The 14,058-nt window shown below is 38.0% G+C and overlaps 1 protein-coding gene across 6 annotated transcripts in view; it reads left to right on the top strand.

The window, feature by feature from the left end:
• Positions 1-1,416: 1,416 nt before the first annotated feature.
• Positions 1,417-14,058, top strand: part of LOC109215072 (vesicle transport protein GOT1) — a 17,518-nt gene continuing 4,876 nt past the window's right edge. Inside the window, exons 1-2 of one of the 6 annotated variants that reach the window (XM_019379093.1) lie at positions 1,417-1,547; positions 13,628-13,698. In XM_019379093.1, the coding sequence (XP_019234638.1) occupies positions 13,671-13,698 (28 nt within the window). In that variant the 5' untranslated portion in view covers positions 1,417-1,547; positions 13,628-13,670. Of the gene's footprint in view, positions 1,708-4,407; positions 4,555-5,652; positions 5,777-7,554; positions 7,658-13,627; positions 13,699-14,058 lie in introns of those variants that run through there. The other 5 variants (XM_019379090.1, XM_019379091.1, XM_019379089.1 and 2 more) reach the window with 5 other exon arrangements.

Here is a 14,058-nt window from a genome sequence, read left to right as displayed (position 1 = left end):
TGTTTGAAAACAATGTTTGGTTATCAATATCTTACCAATTTTTTCAATTTCACTTGAAAATGCATTTTCAAACTGCTTCTTACCAGTTCTTCAATTGAAAATGAGAATTTGCTAGTTTTTAATTTTATAAATTTACCCTATACTTTTAAAATTTATAAAAATGACCCCATCAGTTATTAACCTACAACTACCCTGATACGCGGCGCCTTCCTGAGATTCCTTGGAAGGGCGACGTACGGCTAGGCAACTGATGTCAGTCCAGTTGCTGTCCGCCAACTGAGGTCCCCTCCGTACGCTAGACGAGATTGTCAGTGCCGTACGGGAAAACCAATGTCAAGAGAAATTGAGAGAACAGAAATGAGAATTCAGAATGAAAGAAAGCTTGATTGCATTAATGAAAGCTATTACAGAAAAGCCACGCGGTGTCGAGGGGGAGAGACACCAGTACAGAGAATTGCTTGCTTGCTAGAAAGTTTTGATTGCTTGATCCCCCCTAATAGTACTTAAAAAAAATAAACCAAAGTTACAGGAGTAGACCTAATTAAGCTAGAGAAACATAATGGAAGTGCATGAAATAAACTACTCTATATTTACAATGAAAATGACTTAGTTTTCTATAAGGCAGCAGCAGGCCCGTTGTCAGCAGCAGTGTCTTTGGAATCACGGTCTGCGCGCGCGGCGCTGTTGGCTTCTGCCTGTGGCCTGGCGCTCGCGAGGGATATCGGTGGGGCGACAGAGGCACCTGCGCGCTTGTCACTTGGCGCGGCCAAGACCACGGGGCCGTCCGTGGCGCTAGGCATTGGGAGGTTCGATAGGACGCCACGGGGCGCACCCAAGGGGTCATGGGGCATGGCTGGAAAGCCGCCCATGACAACCCACATGTTTCCCCTCGACGTCACATGAAGCCACTGCGGCGGATAATGAACCCTTTTCTTGTGATAACTACCCTATTGGTACCGGGCCTGTGAATATGAATACAAGTATTGTTAATAACAGTGGAAAGCGGACCATGTTAGGAAATGTGATATCGATTTTGCATCTTTTGTATATTGCAGTAAAGCAGAGTATGATAACAGTTAAATATAGCATGTTTGATTGTTTATTTCAAGTAGGATAATTAAATTGGGGTGGTTTTGATATTTTTTACAAGTTGCGGGGTATAAATCATGTTTCATAGTTTTGAAAAAAAGACATCCAAATATGTTGCAAAAATTATAACAATACACAACTTCATCTTCAATTCAAATTTTAATGAAATTCCAAATTTAAATTTTTTTTGGAATTCATGTCCGAACGCCTACTAATTCCTACTATATAGAAGTGGGAGTTTAGCAACTCTTCGTCGTCCTGCTTCCCGGGGGGGTTAAAAATGGAATTTTATATATGGGCTATATAATTGGTTGACTGGTCCGCTATATAGGCTGAACTTTGAGATTAATCGACAAAAGATCTGATTCAAGAATGCACCGGTGTCCGGCGCGGTAAAAGTTGGGCACATAATTACCTTTGTGCCCCTTTTGCACAAATCGCTTGTCTCTTCTTCCCAGGTCAACTTGTCTCTACAATTTCAGCTTTACTTCAAGTCTTCTCTGACAAATTCGTCTCATCCAAATTCGGTGGTACAGATTATTAAATTTCCAAAATTTAGTTTTCCTTCCAATGGCCCATTCAATGTTAGATATTGAGTTAAAATTTGGGAGTTCTTCGGTAAATTTCTTTACTTTCTATCTGGAAATTTAGGAATTAAGTGATGAAATGTGTTGCACTTATTTATTTACACCTGCGTGTTCTCGATAATGTTTCCCTTTTGCAATTCCTCTCTTTCGACGTTTAGTTCTCTATTGGCTTCTTTGAATGTTTGTTTTATTCTGGTCCGAAATAAACTAGTGGCGTGATAACGAGTATGGACATGCCGCTAAGACGATAATAGCCGTACTTATAAAGCTGCTTCTCCCCATTACGAGGATGGTGATGTTGGACCGTTGTAGTCGGGTTTGACGTAATTTTTTTTTCCCCCAAAGAAAACTTATCCACTTTGAGTATATTCTTATATTTCAGAGGTGTTCATTTTTTTGTGGGTATTGCAGAGGTTAGCGAGATACTAAGCTAAAATGTAGTAGGTGTACTTCAGCTTTTTCTCTTATTTTTTTGATGATGGCTTAGAGAAGTATGCCAGTTGCTGCATCATACATCTTGACTCACTTTGATGCAGTATTTTCATTTACCTGTTAATCGGAATATCATTCTCCAATTAATGTTTTGGTAAAAGACTTTTAAGGTGAAAAATGAGCCTTCGTTTAGGAGATCTAAAAAATTCTTTGATTTATGCGCGACTATTATACAAGAACAATTATCGTTGTGTTGTAACATTTTTGCTTGTTCTCGACATCAAATTCTCCATTTAACTTGTGTACTTGAATAATAATCTGATGTAGTATAGTGACAAAATTTGCTTTCTCAAATTTACTATTCAAGAGATGAATTTGTGCACGTTTTTTTCCTTTTAACCTGAAATGTGTCAAATTCTTGGACAATAGAATTGTTGACTGTTACTCTCCAAAAAGTTTTGTCAGGTAGACTGTAGAGACGTTGTAGATCTTTTAAAGCTTATGGTACATTTTCTATATTCTTGGCCTTCTTAAGTCATTCATAAAGATAGACAAGATATTGAAATAACTTTTCTGGTAGTCATGATTTAGGTGTTTATCCTTTTGAATGCCTATAAGGATTGACATATTTCTGCTTGTTTGAGATGTCTATAACTCTCTAAAGTTTAAACTATAATCTTGTAGTGGTAGTAGCGGCCACAATTATTGTCGAAGAGGTACTCTCCCTGGTATTCTAAATCTCTATGGTATTCTCGAACTCTGCTTTTTCGTAGGTCTGGTTACTGCTTTCAGCCTAAGAGAAGGCAGTACTTAAGGTGTGCTAAGTTTTCTGATACTCATTCCACATGAGTGTGATTAATTAAAATTTCATAGTGATTTAAAAATAAACTTGGCTTGCTTTAGATTATTGTAAATCCTCTCTTTAGGAATTACAAATTCTGGTTTGTGAGTAATCGTAGATATCTTAATTCATTTCCTTGAAGAATATGCATGTTTTACTAGGATATTGATCCGACAGCTAAACATATCAAGCTGAGAAGAAAATAAGAAGCTTCACCATTTTCGTGTTGTGACTGGATAAAACTCAAACATCAAAATCCTATCCAGTTTAATTTGCCGGTAGTGTGAGCTGTGTGAAAAATAGCTTTGAATCTTGAGAATAAGATTGTCCAAAAGTATTGTATTTTAAGGTGATACCTGCTTCATTGAGATCTTATCTAAGCGAATCTCACTCAATCCTTTTACATGTGGTTTTAGAGAAGAATGTTGTTTAGTTCTGTCTGTGTAAATGAATATTAGCTACATCTTGAGATCAATTTGATGGTAATCATTTTAATCGTAAAAATATACTAGCAATATGGGAATGAAGAAGGAACTTATAAAGATGTAAATGTTCATTCTCCAAAGCCAGAATTACATATATTATTTTATTTTTTCTGCTAGGAAATTGATATTTTTTAATTCAGAATTCATATTGTTTAAGAGCCAGCATTCTGATTGATACCTCATTGCTGTCCCTCTTTTGTGATGACTTCCATTAAATAAATTTTGCCTCCAGCCAAGAGCTACTAGCTGCACTGGAGATTGAAAGGAACATTAATTATTGAGTTAGTCTATGTTTTCTCATAAACTTTGCTATAGGTACAAGAGTTTAATTTTTTTGCTCTTAGTCAACGTGACTGACTCAATAAACATTAGAATCTAGGACTGTCCCAATGTATATATTGTATGATATATCGGAAAAGCGTCAATTGTGTTTTATACTTCTATTAGATGTCAAATTTAATGCAAAAGTGCTTTTAGAAGTTGTGAAAGTTTTTATACGCTTGTTAGAGTGTTCTTTCCCAAATGTTAACAGCATGTTCGACTATCTATTAGAGTATTTATTTTGCTTGTTTATGAACAATTGGCTGAAAAAGTGACAACTTTTTTATTTCACGTAAAGATCATTCATTTAAATCCTTAAGATGAACACCAGTAATTGAAAAATAAATAAATTGAGTGATCGAGTAAGGTTTTTAGAAAACAATAAACCAATATAGACTAGGTCAGTGTTCAAAAAAGGGACCGCTTCCTCGCTTTAAGCAGAAGCGAAGCAGAGCGCCGGATCTGTCGCTACCGTACCAAAAGCGACTCAGGTACCTAAAAGCGGTCGCTTCTACCGAAAAAGCGAGAAGCGGGAAAAGCGGAAGAGGCGGAAGAAGCAATCGCTTCTTGAAATAAAAGCCCAAACGTGTCTTTTTCAATTAAAAGACCCAAAATCGAGTGAGTCTCTGTTTTAGTCATTCTTCAGCAGCAACCTAGGGTTTTAAACCAGCCCTTTCTTCCTCAAAAAAACAACGATTTCTCCCTCACATGAAGCAACGATTTGTTCAAGCAAACTAGGGTTCTTCTTCTTCTTCTTCAACATTACAACAAGTCAACAACAGCTTTCAAGTTTCAACAGGTATGTTTTTATTTTCATTCTTCTTCTTCTAGAATCTTCTTCTTCTTCTTCTTTTTCTTTTTCTTTTTCTTTCTAAACGTCCAAAAAGCGCCGAAATGCTGGCGAATTTTTTCCAGAAAATTTCTGCCCCGTTTCTGCCTCGTTTCTGCCCAAATTCTGCCCAGATTCTGCCCAATTTCTGCCAAATTATATATTCAAGTATTGAACATTTGCTTACAATTACATGCGTTGTCTATGCCGTATTTATTTTAATTTTTTTTTAAAAATTCCGCTTCACTTCAAAAAAGCGGGCGCTTCGCTTCTGGCTTCTCGCTTTTCGTGAAATGGGGGTTGTCGCTTTTCCTCGCTTCACGCTATTTTTAACACTGGACATGCAATAAGGAGGATGCGGGCGTCAATTGTGCGTTGCTTCACCACCCGATTGTATATTAATTGGGAAGTGGAATTTGTCTGGTGTTGAATTGGTAAAGCCAAAACAATACAAAATAAGCAACTAGGATCGAAGTTCAGAAGAAAAGGTGGAGAAGGAGAACATTGAAAATAGCTCCTTCATATTGATGACTGGAAGCTCTTTTTAGACTATTATGTTTTGATAAGATTCTTTACTCATTCTTTTGGATGAAGTATATCTGTACTTTTCGTATACATCTGCAATGCAGGGATCTTCACCATCATATCAATAAATTGGAACTTTCACCCCAAAGGAAAAACGTCTAGCAGTTAAAACTACTGTGAGAAAGCACGGGAGAAAATATATTATTGATGTATATACATATGTTACAATGAGCCCTATATATATACACACATAACATGTCCTACTCCTAACATATATTGGATTAGGGTTATTTATTTACTCCTATTTACATGACTATTCTAACACTCCCCCTCAAGCTGGTGCATATAAATCATATGTACCAAGCTTGTTACATATGTAGTTAATACGAGGACCAGTGAGGGACTTGGTGAAAATATCTGCAAGCTGATCATTCGACTTCACAAACTTTGTAGCAATATCTCCCGAGAGTATCTTTTCTCTAACAAAGTGACAGTCAATCTCAATGTGTTTAGTTCTCNGCAACCTAGGGTTTTAAACCAGCCCTTTCTTCCTCAAAAAACCAACGATTTCTCCCTCACATGAAGCAACGATTTGTTCAAGCAAACTAGGGTTCTTCTTCTTCTTCAACATTACAACAAGTCAACAACAGCTTTCAAGTTTCAACAGGTATGTTTTTATTTTCATTCTTCTTCTCCTTCTTCTAATCTTCTTCTTCTTCTTTTTCTTTTTCTTTCTAAACGTCTAAAAAGCGCCGAAATGCTGGCGAATTTTTTCCAGAAAATTTCTGCCCCGTTTCTGCCTCGTTTCTGCCCAAATTCTGCCCAGATACTGCCCAATTTCTGCCAAATTATATATTCAAGTATTGAACATTTGCTTACCATTACATGTGTTGTCTATGCCGTATTTATTTTAATTTTTTTTAAAAAAATTCCGCTTCACTTCAAAAAAGCGGGCGCTTCGCTTCTCGCTTTTCGTGAAATGGGGGTTGTCGCTTTTCCTCGCTTCACGCTATTTTTAACACTGGACTAGGTGTGCTTGATGAAGATAGGCTATGAAGCTCGGGCCCTAGGATGAATTCTTCTAGGCTCATTATTGAATTCAAGACCAACGTATTAATTTAGACCGACAGTGGAGGGAACCATCCATGAATTTTCTCTATTTGGTTACAAACTCAAAAGTAGATAGACTATAGTAGGTTCATCATTGTGTTAATTAGGCTGCTGCCAAATGTTCTTATGATTTGCTTGAACGCAATAATCCTTACTGTTAATTGGTCGCGCTTATAGGTTCTATTGTAGTATGTAACTCTAGATTCGTTCCCCAAAATTGCAGGTACATAATTGGATCTTTTAGAGCACCAAATATTTTCTGTTAGGTCTCTTTTTCTTTTGCCCTTTTATTTCGTGACAAGAGGGAGGAAGAAGATGTCCTGTTACTGTGGTTGATTATCTTTTTCGGTTGAGCTTCTTACTCTCACTATGAGTTTTCTTCATGTTGCTCCGAAAAATAGGAAATTCAAGATGACAACTTTTACTTTGGTCTTCCCTTCCCCTCTCAATTATGCTTTGTTGGTTCATCTTAGCACAACAACGTAAGGACTTCTGGATGGTGCAAGACATGGACAAACTTGTTTCTGAAGCTCAAATATGCTTTGCTGGCATTGTGGCAGGAGAAATACTAAGATTTTTGTTTATACTTAGGCCTAGGTAAATTGCACCATTGATACAAGGGGGTGTAGATCTTAGAAGTGTCAGGAGTATAGAGATATGCAAAGAAGTTTGAAATGTATCTATCGATGTATTATTTAATGTAAGCATTAACGGTTATCATATGATATATGTTAGTCAAGAAAATTTCATTAGTGAATAGGAGATGAAAACTCGTCATTTTCTAATGTCCAAGGCATTTCTAGCTAAGCATGATTCATGTATAATATGAGTTCATAAGATTTGTTGATCATTTCAGAAAATTATCAGCTGGAAAACAGCTAACTCTAATATATTCGATAGATTTTCTCTAAATGATCCAGTACTTCCTCTTTTGACCTTTTTTTGCCATATATAAGTGAGTTACAACATAGTGAAATGTTATTTCCACGAGCATATATGTCTGTCAACGACATAATTGGATATCAAACTATGTTTTTGATTCTCGGAGCTTGGGCTTGTGCATAACATGATCATCAGAATGAGTACCTGTAACTCACTACTCATTACTCATGCATGTCATTTCAACTTCACACACTAATCAGGGTACACTATGAAAAGTTTATCAAGTCCTTCCATAAAATAATATAAATTACTAATTTATTAGGTTTGGATCCGGGCTTAGCACGGGCCATTTCTCACTAGTAATTGGCGGATATAAGTCGCATACTTTGATTACGTTTTAGAAGGCGCATTTGGTGCGTCCTATAAGTCGCATTTCGATTTTATATTTATAGCATTCTAAACAAAAACGGTACAAATTACTCGTAACTGAACCTCTTTACAATCGAGGAAAGATCTCGAGTTGCAGAGAGATAGCGCAAACAGCTGATTTTAACTGGTAATTTCTTATTTCCCTTTTTTTTTCGCATGCTATTAGTCTTAAATTATACGGGTAAATTATATAAGTGGCTGCTATTGATGTTTTGCAGTATAATTCAGTGATACTAGCTGAATAAAACTGCGACATTCTTGCCCTTCTGTTAAAGTTTCTGATTTTCTTTTTGTTTTTTCTTGAGGACAGATTGAAATAAAAGTACCCCTTTTGTTTGCAGAATCTGAAACCCAAAAAAAAAGGACTTGGAGTGTCTTGTTTAGCCAAAAATCCATTTTTACCTAAAATACTTAAAGCTAGAAATAGTAGATTTCTCGGTTATCAGAAGAAAAAAACCCACCTTTTGAGTGTAAAAAGAAAAAAGGAAAGGTAAAATACAGTGCTATAGAGACATCCTTGGTTCAGGAAAGAAGAAGGTACAGGTGGTGGTCAATGAGAAAAGCCAAAAAAAAAAAAAAAGGAAAAACAAAAGCTCTTTAATGTTACTCCCTCAGTTTCAATTTGTTTGGCATAGTTTGACTCGACATGGACTTTAAAAATAAAGGAATACTTTTGAAATTTGTGTTCTTAAATATGTCATACTATAACGCTTTTGAATATTTTGGTCTTAAACATCTTATAACAAATTTGTGGCAATAAAACTCTCTCATTAAGGAAATATAGAGTTTGTGTCATTCTTTTTGGAATAGACTAATAAGGAAATAGTTCAAACAAAGTGGAACGAATGGAGTATGTGGAATGGTTCATGAAAATTGTCTAATAGCATGCGCTGCTTAGTAAATTGTCTTCTCTTCTATGTTCGACAATATGTGCTTCTTGTTGGATTGAACATCATCACCATCTAACTCCTCAACCAGGAACATTGATTCTTTTCAAGCCGAATTCCATATGAGGTTTGCGTGCTTGTAATTACTGAGAACAGTTTTCGTTTGTCATCTTCAGTTTTATTTCACTTCTAGCAAAGGTGAGCTGCAGTTTTTGTGAAACTGGTGGCTTATCTGTGCAAGGTTTTGCTTTTTAAGTCTTACATGTTGAACTTCTTCGAAAAGCAACTGTTAGTTTGATAGTTAAATAGTAGTAAATTAGTAGTGAATAACTCTAATCCCATATGTATTAGGAGTAGGACATGTATTATATATAAATAGGGCTCATTGTATNTATATATATATATTTGGCTCATTGTATCATTGTCATAATTAATCAATAATATTTTCTCCCGTGCATTCTCAGAGAAACCTATCGCTGTGCATCATTCCAGCGACTTCCGGGAAGAAAGACCTCGTCGCCGTGCAATTTTCTGGCGAGTTAGAAGGCTGTCCGTAATCACATCATTTTCTGTTGGTGTGTGCAAAAAAACAACACCAATACACGACTCCTCAGGCTCCGGCGACCAAACCCCAGTCAACCCCACCGGAAAACACACGGCCACGCGCCCTCACGCGCCGGAAAAAAGGAAAAAATTTCCGGCGAGATCTGACCCACGCCCCACGCGCCGGCGCGTGAGCCCTGTTCTGGCCAGATTTTGAAAATCTTCCTGTTGGACAGTCGGATCGCCTACTAATTCCGAGTCTATCCATACCTTTTTCGTTTGATTCCGATCACTTTGAGATTTTCCAGCAATTACACTTACTTTCCGGCAGCTACAGTGATTTTTCCGACGAAACTTTTTTTTTTGGACAGATTACACAGGAGGTTATTCCGAGTCTTTTCATTCAAGTTTAAATCAAATTCCGACCACCTTTATATTCTCCGGCGTAACATCATAATGACATTCGTATCAAAAGCCTTTAACTCACAATCCGTTGGATCCAATGCATTGAATCCAATCCAGATGGTTTCTTTACCGGATTATATTGAGTTCCTTCAGTACAAAGCACGTAAACAGACATCTTCAGGATTAGCCTCCGTTGTTCCAACAAATAGTAGCATGACTTGTGTCTCCCAATTTTCACCTTCTGAGTCTTGGGTCATTGATTCAGGTGCATCTGATCATATTTCTAGTAAAAAATCTCTTTTCACTAGTATTTCATATTCTCAATCTCTTCCAACAGTCACAATGGCCAATAGGTCTCAAGCTATGGCAAGTGCAATAGGTTAAGCAAGTCCACTTCCTTCCTTACCTTTAGACTCTGTTTGTTATGTTCCTGGTAGTCCTTTTAATCTCATAGCCGTTAGTCGCTTAGCCAAATCACTTAAATCTGCTGTTTTATTTCTTGATGACCTTGTTTCTATACAGGAACGCAGTACAGGGCGGATCATTGGTACCAGACGTGAATCAGATGGACTTTATTACCTTATCCTTGCAAAATTACCTGGACTCGCATCTTGTCTTCCTCCAATAACTTGTCTCGTTACTGATTCACCAGATTTATTACATAAACGGTTAGGACATCCCAGTTTGTCATAACTTCAGAAAATGGTACCTGGCTTATCTCACTTGTCCAATCTAGAGTGTGAGTCATGTCAGCTCGGTAAGCATACCCGCTCCCATTTCCCGCGGCGTCTTGATAATCAAGCAGAGTCACCTTTTACTTTAGTCCATTCAGATGTTTGGGGTCCTAGTCGGGTAAGTTCTACCTTGGGATTCCGCTACTTTGTCAGTTTCATTGATGATTATTCCAGGTGCACTTGGATATTTTTGATGAAAAATCGATCCGAGTTGTTTTCTATTTTCCAGACCTTCCACGCTGAAATTCAAAATCAATTTGGGGTTTCTATCTGCACATTTCGTAGTGATAATGCCCTAGAGTATTTGTCTTCCCCATTTCAGCAGTTTATGAACTCCCATGGGATTATTCATCAAACATCTTGTCCGTACACATCCCAACAAAATGGGGTAGCTGAAAGAAAGAATAGACATCTTATTGAAACTGCTCGTACCCTACTCATACAATCTCATGTTCCGCTGCGTTTTTGGGGAGATGCAGTTCTTACATCTTGTTATCTTATTAACCGTATGCCATCTTCAGCTATCCAAAATCAAGTTCCATTCCGTGTCCTGTTTCCCCACTTACCTTTGTTCTCTCTTCCACCCCGTCTTTGGGAGTACATGCTTTGTTCATGACCTTACTCCAGGAAAAGATAAGTTAGCTCCTCGTGCTCTTAAGTGCATATTTCTAGGTTACTCGAGAACGCAAAAGGGATATCGATGTTATTCTCCTGACCTTCAGTGATTTTTTATGTCTGCTGATGTTACCTTCTTTGAAACCCAATCATACTTCACAGGTCCAGTTAATCAACTACCAGTTCCTTCTTTTGGAGATTCAATCCCTATCTCCCATTCATCTTCCTCCATAGCTCCACCACCTACAGTTCCAGTTGCAGCTCCACCACCTATAGCTCCAGTGCCACCACCGAGTCTGGTGCCACCACCTAGTCCAGTTCCACCAACTATAGCTCCAGTGCCACCACCTAGTCCAGTTCAACCTTCTACAGCTCCACCACTCCTGAGTTATCATCGTCGTCCGCGCCCAGCATCAGGCCCAACTGATTCATGTCCTGCACCTGACCCTGCTAATACTGCGGACTTGTCTCCTCTTAATCAACCGATTGCACTACGAAAAGGTATACGGTCCACACTTAATCCTAATCCTCATTATGTCGGTTTAAGTTACCATCGTCTCTCACCATCCCATTGTGCATTTGTGTCATCTTTGTCCTCTGTTTCCATTCCTGAGTCTACAGGTGAAGCACTGTCTCATCCCGGATGGCGACATGCTACGATTGACGAGATGTCTGCTTTACATACGAGTGGTACTTGGGAGCTTGTTCGTCTTCCTTCGGGTAAATCGACTGTTGGTTGTCGTTGGGTGTATGCAGTCAAAGTTGGCCCAGATGGCCAGGTTGATCGACTTAAGGCTCGTCTTGTTGCCAATGGATATACTCAGATATTTGGACTCGATTACAGTGATACTTTCTCTCCCGTGGCTAAAATTGCATCAGTTCGCCTTTTTCTATCCGTGGCTGTTGTTCGCCATTGGCCTCTCTATCAGTTGGACATTAAGAATGTTTTTCTTCACGGTGACCTTGAGGATGAGGTTTATATGGAGCAACCACCTGATTTTGTTGCTCAGGGGGAGTCTAGTGGCCTTGTATGTCGGTTGCGCCGGTCCCTCTATGGTCTAAAGCAGTCTCCTCGAGCCTGGTTTGGTAAGTTCAGCATAGTTATTCAGGAGTTTGGCATGACTCGTAGTGAAGCTGATCACACTGTCTTTTATCGACATTCTGCTTCAAATCTCTGTATTTATCTGGTCGTTTATGTTGAAGATATTGTTATTACCGGCAATGATCATGATGGTATTAGTAAGTTGAAGCAACATCTCTTTCAGCACTTTCAGACTAAGGATCTGGGCAGATTAAAGTACTTTCTGGGTATTGAGGTCGCTCAGTCTAGCTCAGGTATTGTGATCTCACAACGGAAATATGCATTAGATATTCTTGAGGAGACATGAATGACAGGTTGTAGACCTGATGACATTCCGATGGATCCGAATTCTAAACTTTTGCCTGGACAGGGGGAGCCTCTTAGCGATCCTGCAAGATATAGGCGGTTGGTTGGTAAATTAAATTACCTCACAGTGACTAGACCTGACATTTCCTTTCCTGTGAGTGTTGTGAGTCAGTTTATGGATTCTCCCTGTGATAGTCATTGGGATGTAGTTGTCCGCATTCTTCGATATATAAAATCAGCTCCAGGCAAAGGCTTATTGTTTGAGGATCGAGGCCATGAGCAGATCGTTGGATACTCAGATGCTGATTGGGCAGGATCACCTTCTGATAGACGTTCTACGTCTGGATATTGTGTCTTAATAGGAGGAAATTTGGTGTCTTGGAAGAGCAAGAAATAGAATGTGGTTGCTCAGTCTAGTGCAGAAGCAGAATATCGAGCAATGGCTATGACGACATGTGAGCTAATTTGGATCAAACAGTTGCTCAAGGAGTTGAAATTTGGTGAGATTAGTCAGATGGGACTTGTGTGTGATAATCAAGCTGCTCTTCATATTGCGTCAAATCCAGTGTTCCATGAGAGAACTAAATACATCGAGATTGACTGTCACTTTGTTAGAGAGAAGATACTCTCGGGAGATATTGCTACAAAATTTGTGAAGTCGAATGATCAGCTTGCTGATATTTTCACCAAGTCCCTCACTAGTCCTCGTATTAGTTATATATGTAACAAGCTCGGTACATATGATTTATATGCACCAACTTGAGGGGGAGTGTTAGTTTGATAGTTAAATAGTAGTAAATAACTCTAATCCCATATGTATTAGGAGTAGGACATGTATTTTATATATATATATATATAGGGCTCATTGTATCATTGTCATAATTAATCAATAATATTTTCTCCCGTGCATTCTCACAGCAACAAACTCAAGACTGCATGCCGGCAGTTAAAACCTGAATGGACTTCTGTTAGCTCTTACCTTTGGTAGCACTTCTGAGAATCTCACAGATACTCAAGAAGAAAGTTCACCTGAGATTCTGAGAATAATGCTCAGCCAATCTTTTCTGATAATTAGCCATGCTACGATTGTAATAGCTGCTAAAGCACTGCTGCTACAACTGCTGCCGCTTGTAGAATTAGTTTATATTGGAAAGTGAAGTTCTATATATGGGAGTAATTGCTGATAGCCCTTTCAATTTTATGTTTGTTTGTCAAATGAAAGATTCAAAGAGAAAAAACAACATTTGGTAAAATAAAGAAAAAAAGGAGAAAAAATGAAAAAAGAATGAGGTGCTTTAACTGGCTGTAATTTGGTTAACAGTGCTCTAAAAGAGCTGATTGGATTCAGTCAGTGTATTGAGATCCATTTGAACTCAACACATGTAGGACTATTAAGTAAAGTGGATGAATCTGAGTTGGGTGACTTTCTGCTGTAATTGTTACACTCACCTATTTGTTACTATCACTGATATCGGGAATGTACTTACTGGAAAGAAGTATAAATTCATATGCTAATTGTTTTGTAGGAAGGTATTACAGCTCTGATTTTAGAAAGAGAGTAGCAGCAAGATGGCATACGAATTAGACGAGCAAAAAAGTGAGCGTCATCCTTTGACTAGCTTCTGCAGATTCCATTTTTTGTTCATTGTGATAGTGTTAGTCTAGTTTTTCTTTCTCATTTTTACAATCCCTGCTATGCATTTTCTCACACCTATACATGAAACAAAACAATGAATGTAATAAGAAGCTTAAAAAATGGTTACCACTATCCACTATTGTGAACTAAGTTGCTCGGACACGGGTGTGGGTGTCCGACACGCGTGCGGATCTAGAGGCCGGATCCTTCTAGATGTAAATTAGTACGGATACGGGTGTGGGGAACTGGCTAAAAGTAATTCAATATATATATATATATATATATATATATATATATATATATATATATATATATATATAT

This window comes from Nicotiana attenuata, unplaced genomic scaffold, assembly GCF_001879085.1.
Source record: "Nicotiana attenuata strain UT unplaced genomic scaffold, NIATTr2, whole genome shotgun sequence".
NCBI lineage: Eukaryota > Viridiplantae > Streptophyta > Magnoliopsida > Solanales > Solanaceae > Nicotiana > Nicotiana attenuata.
The sequence above is the reverse complement of the archived record's forward strand: the minus strand, read 5'-3'. Positions and strand labels throughout refer to the sequence as shown.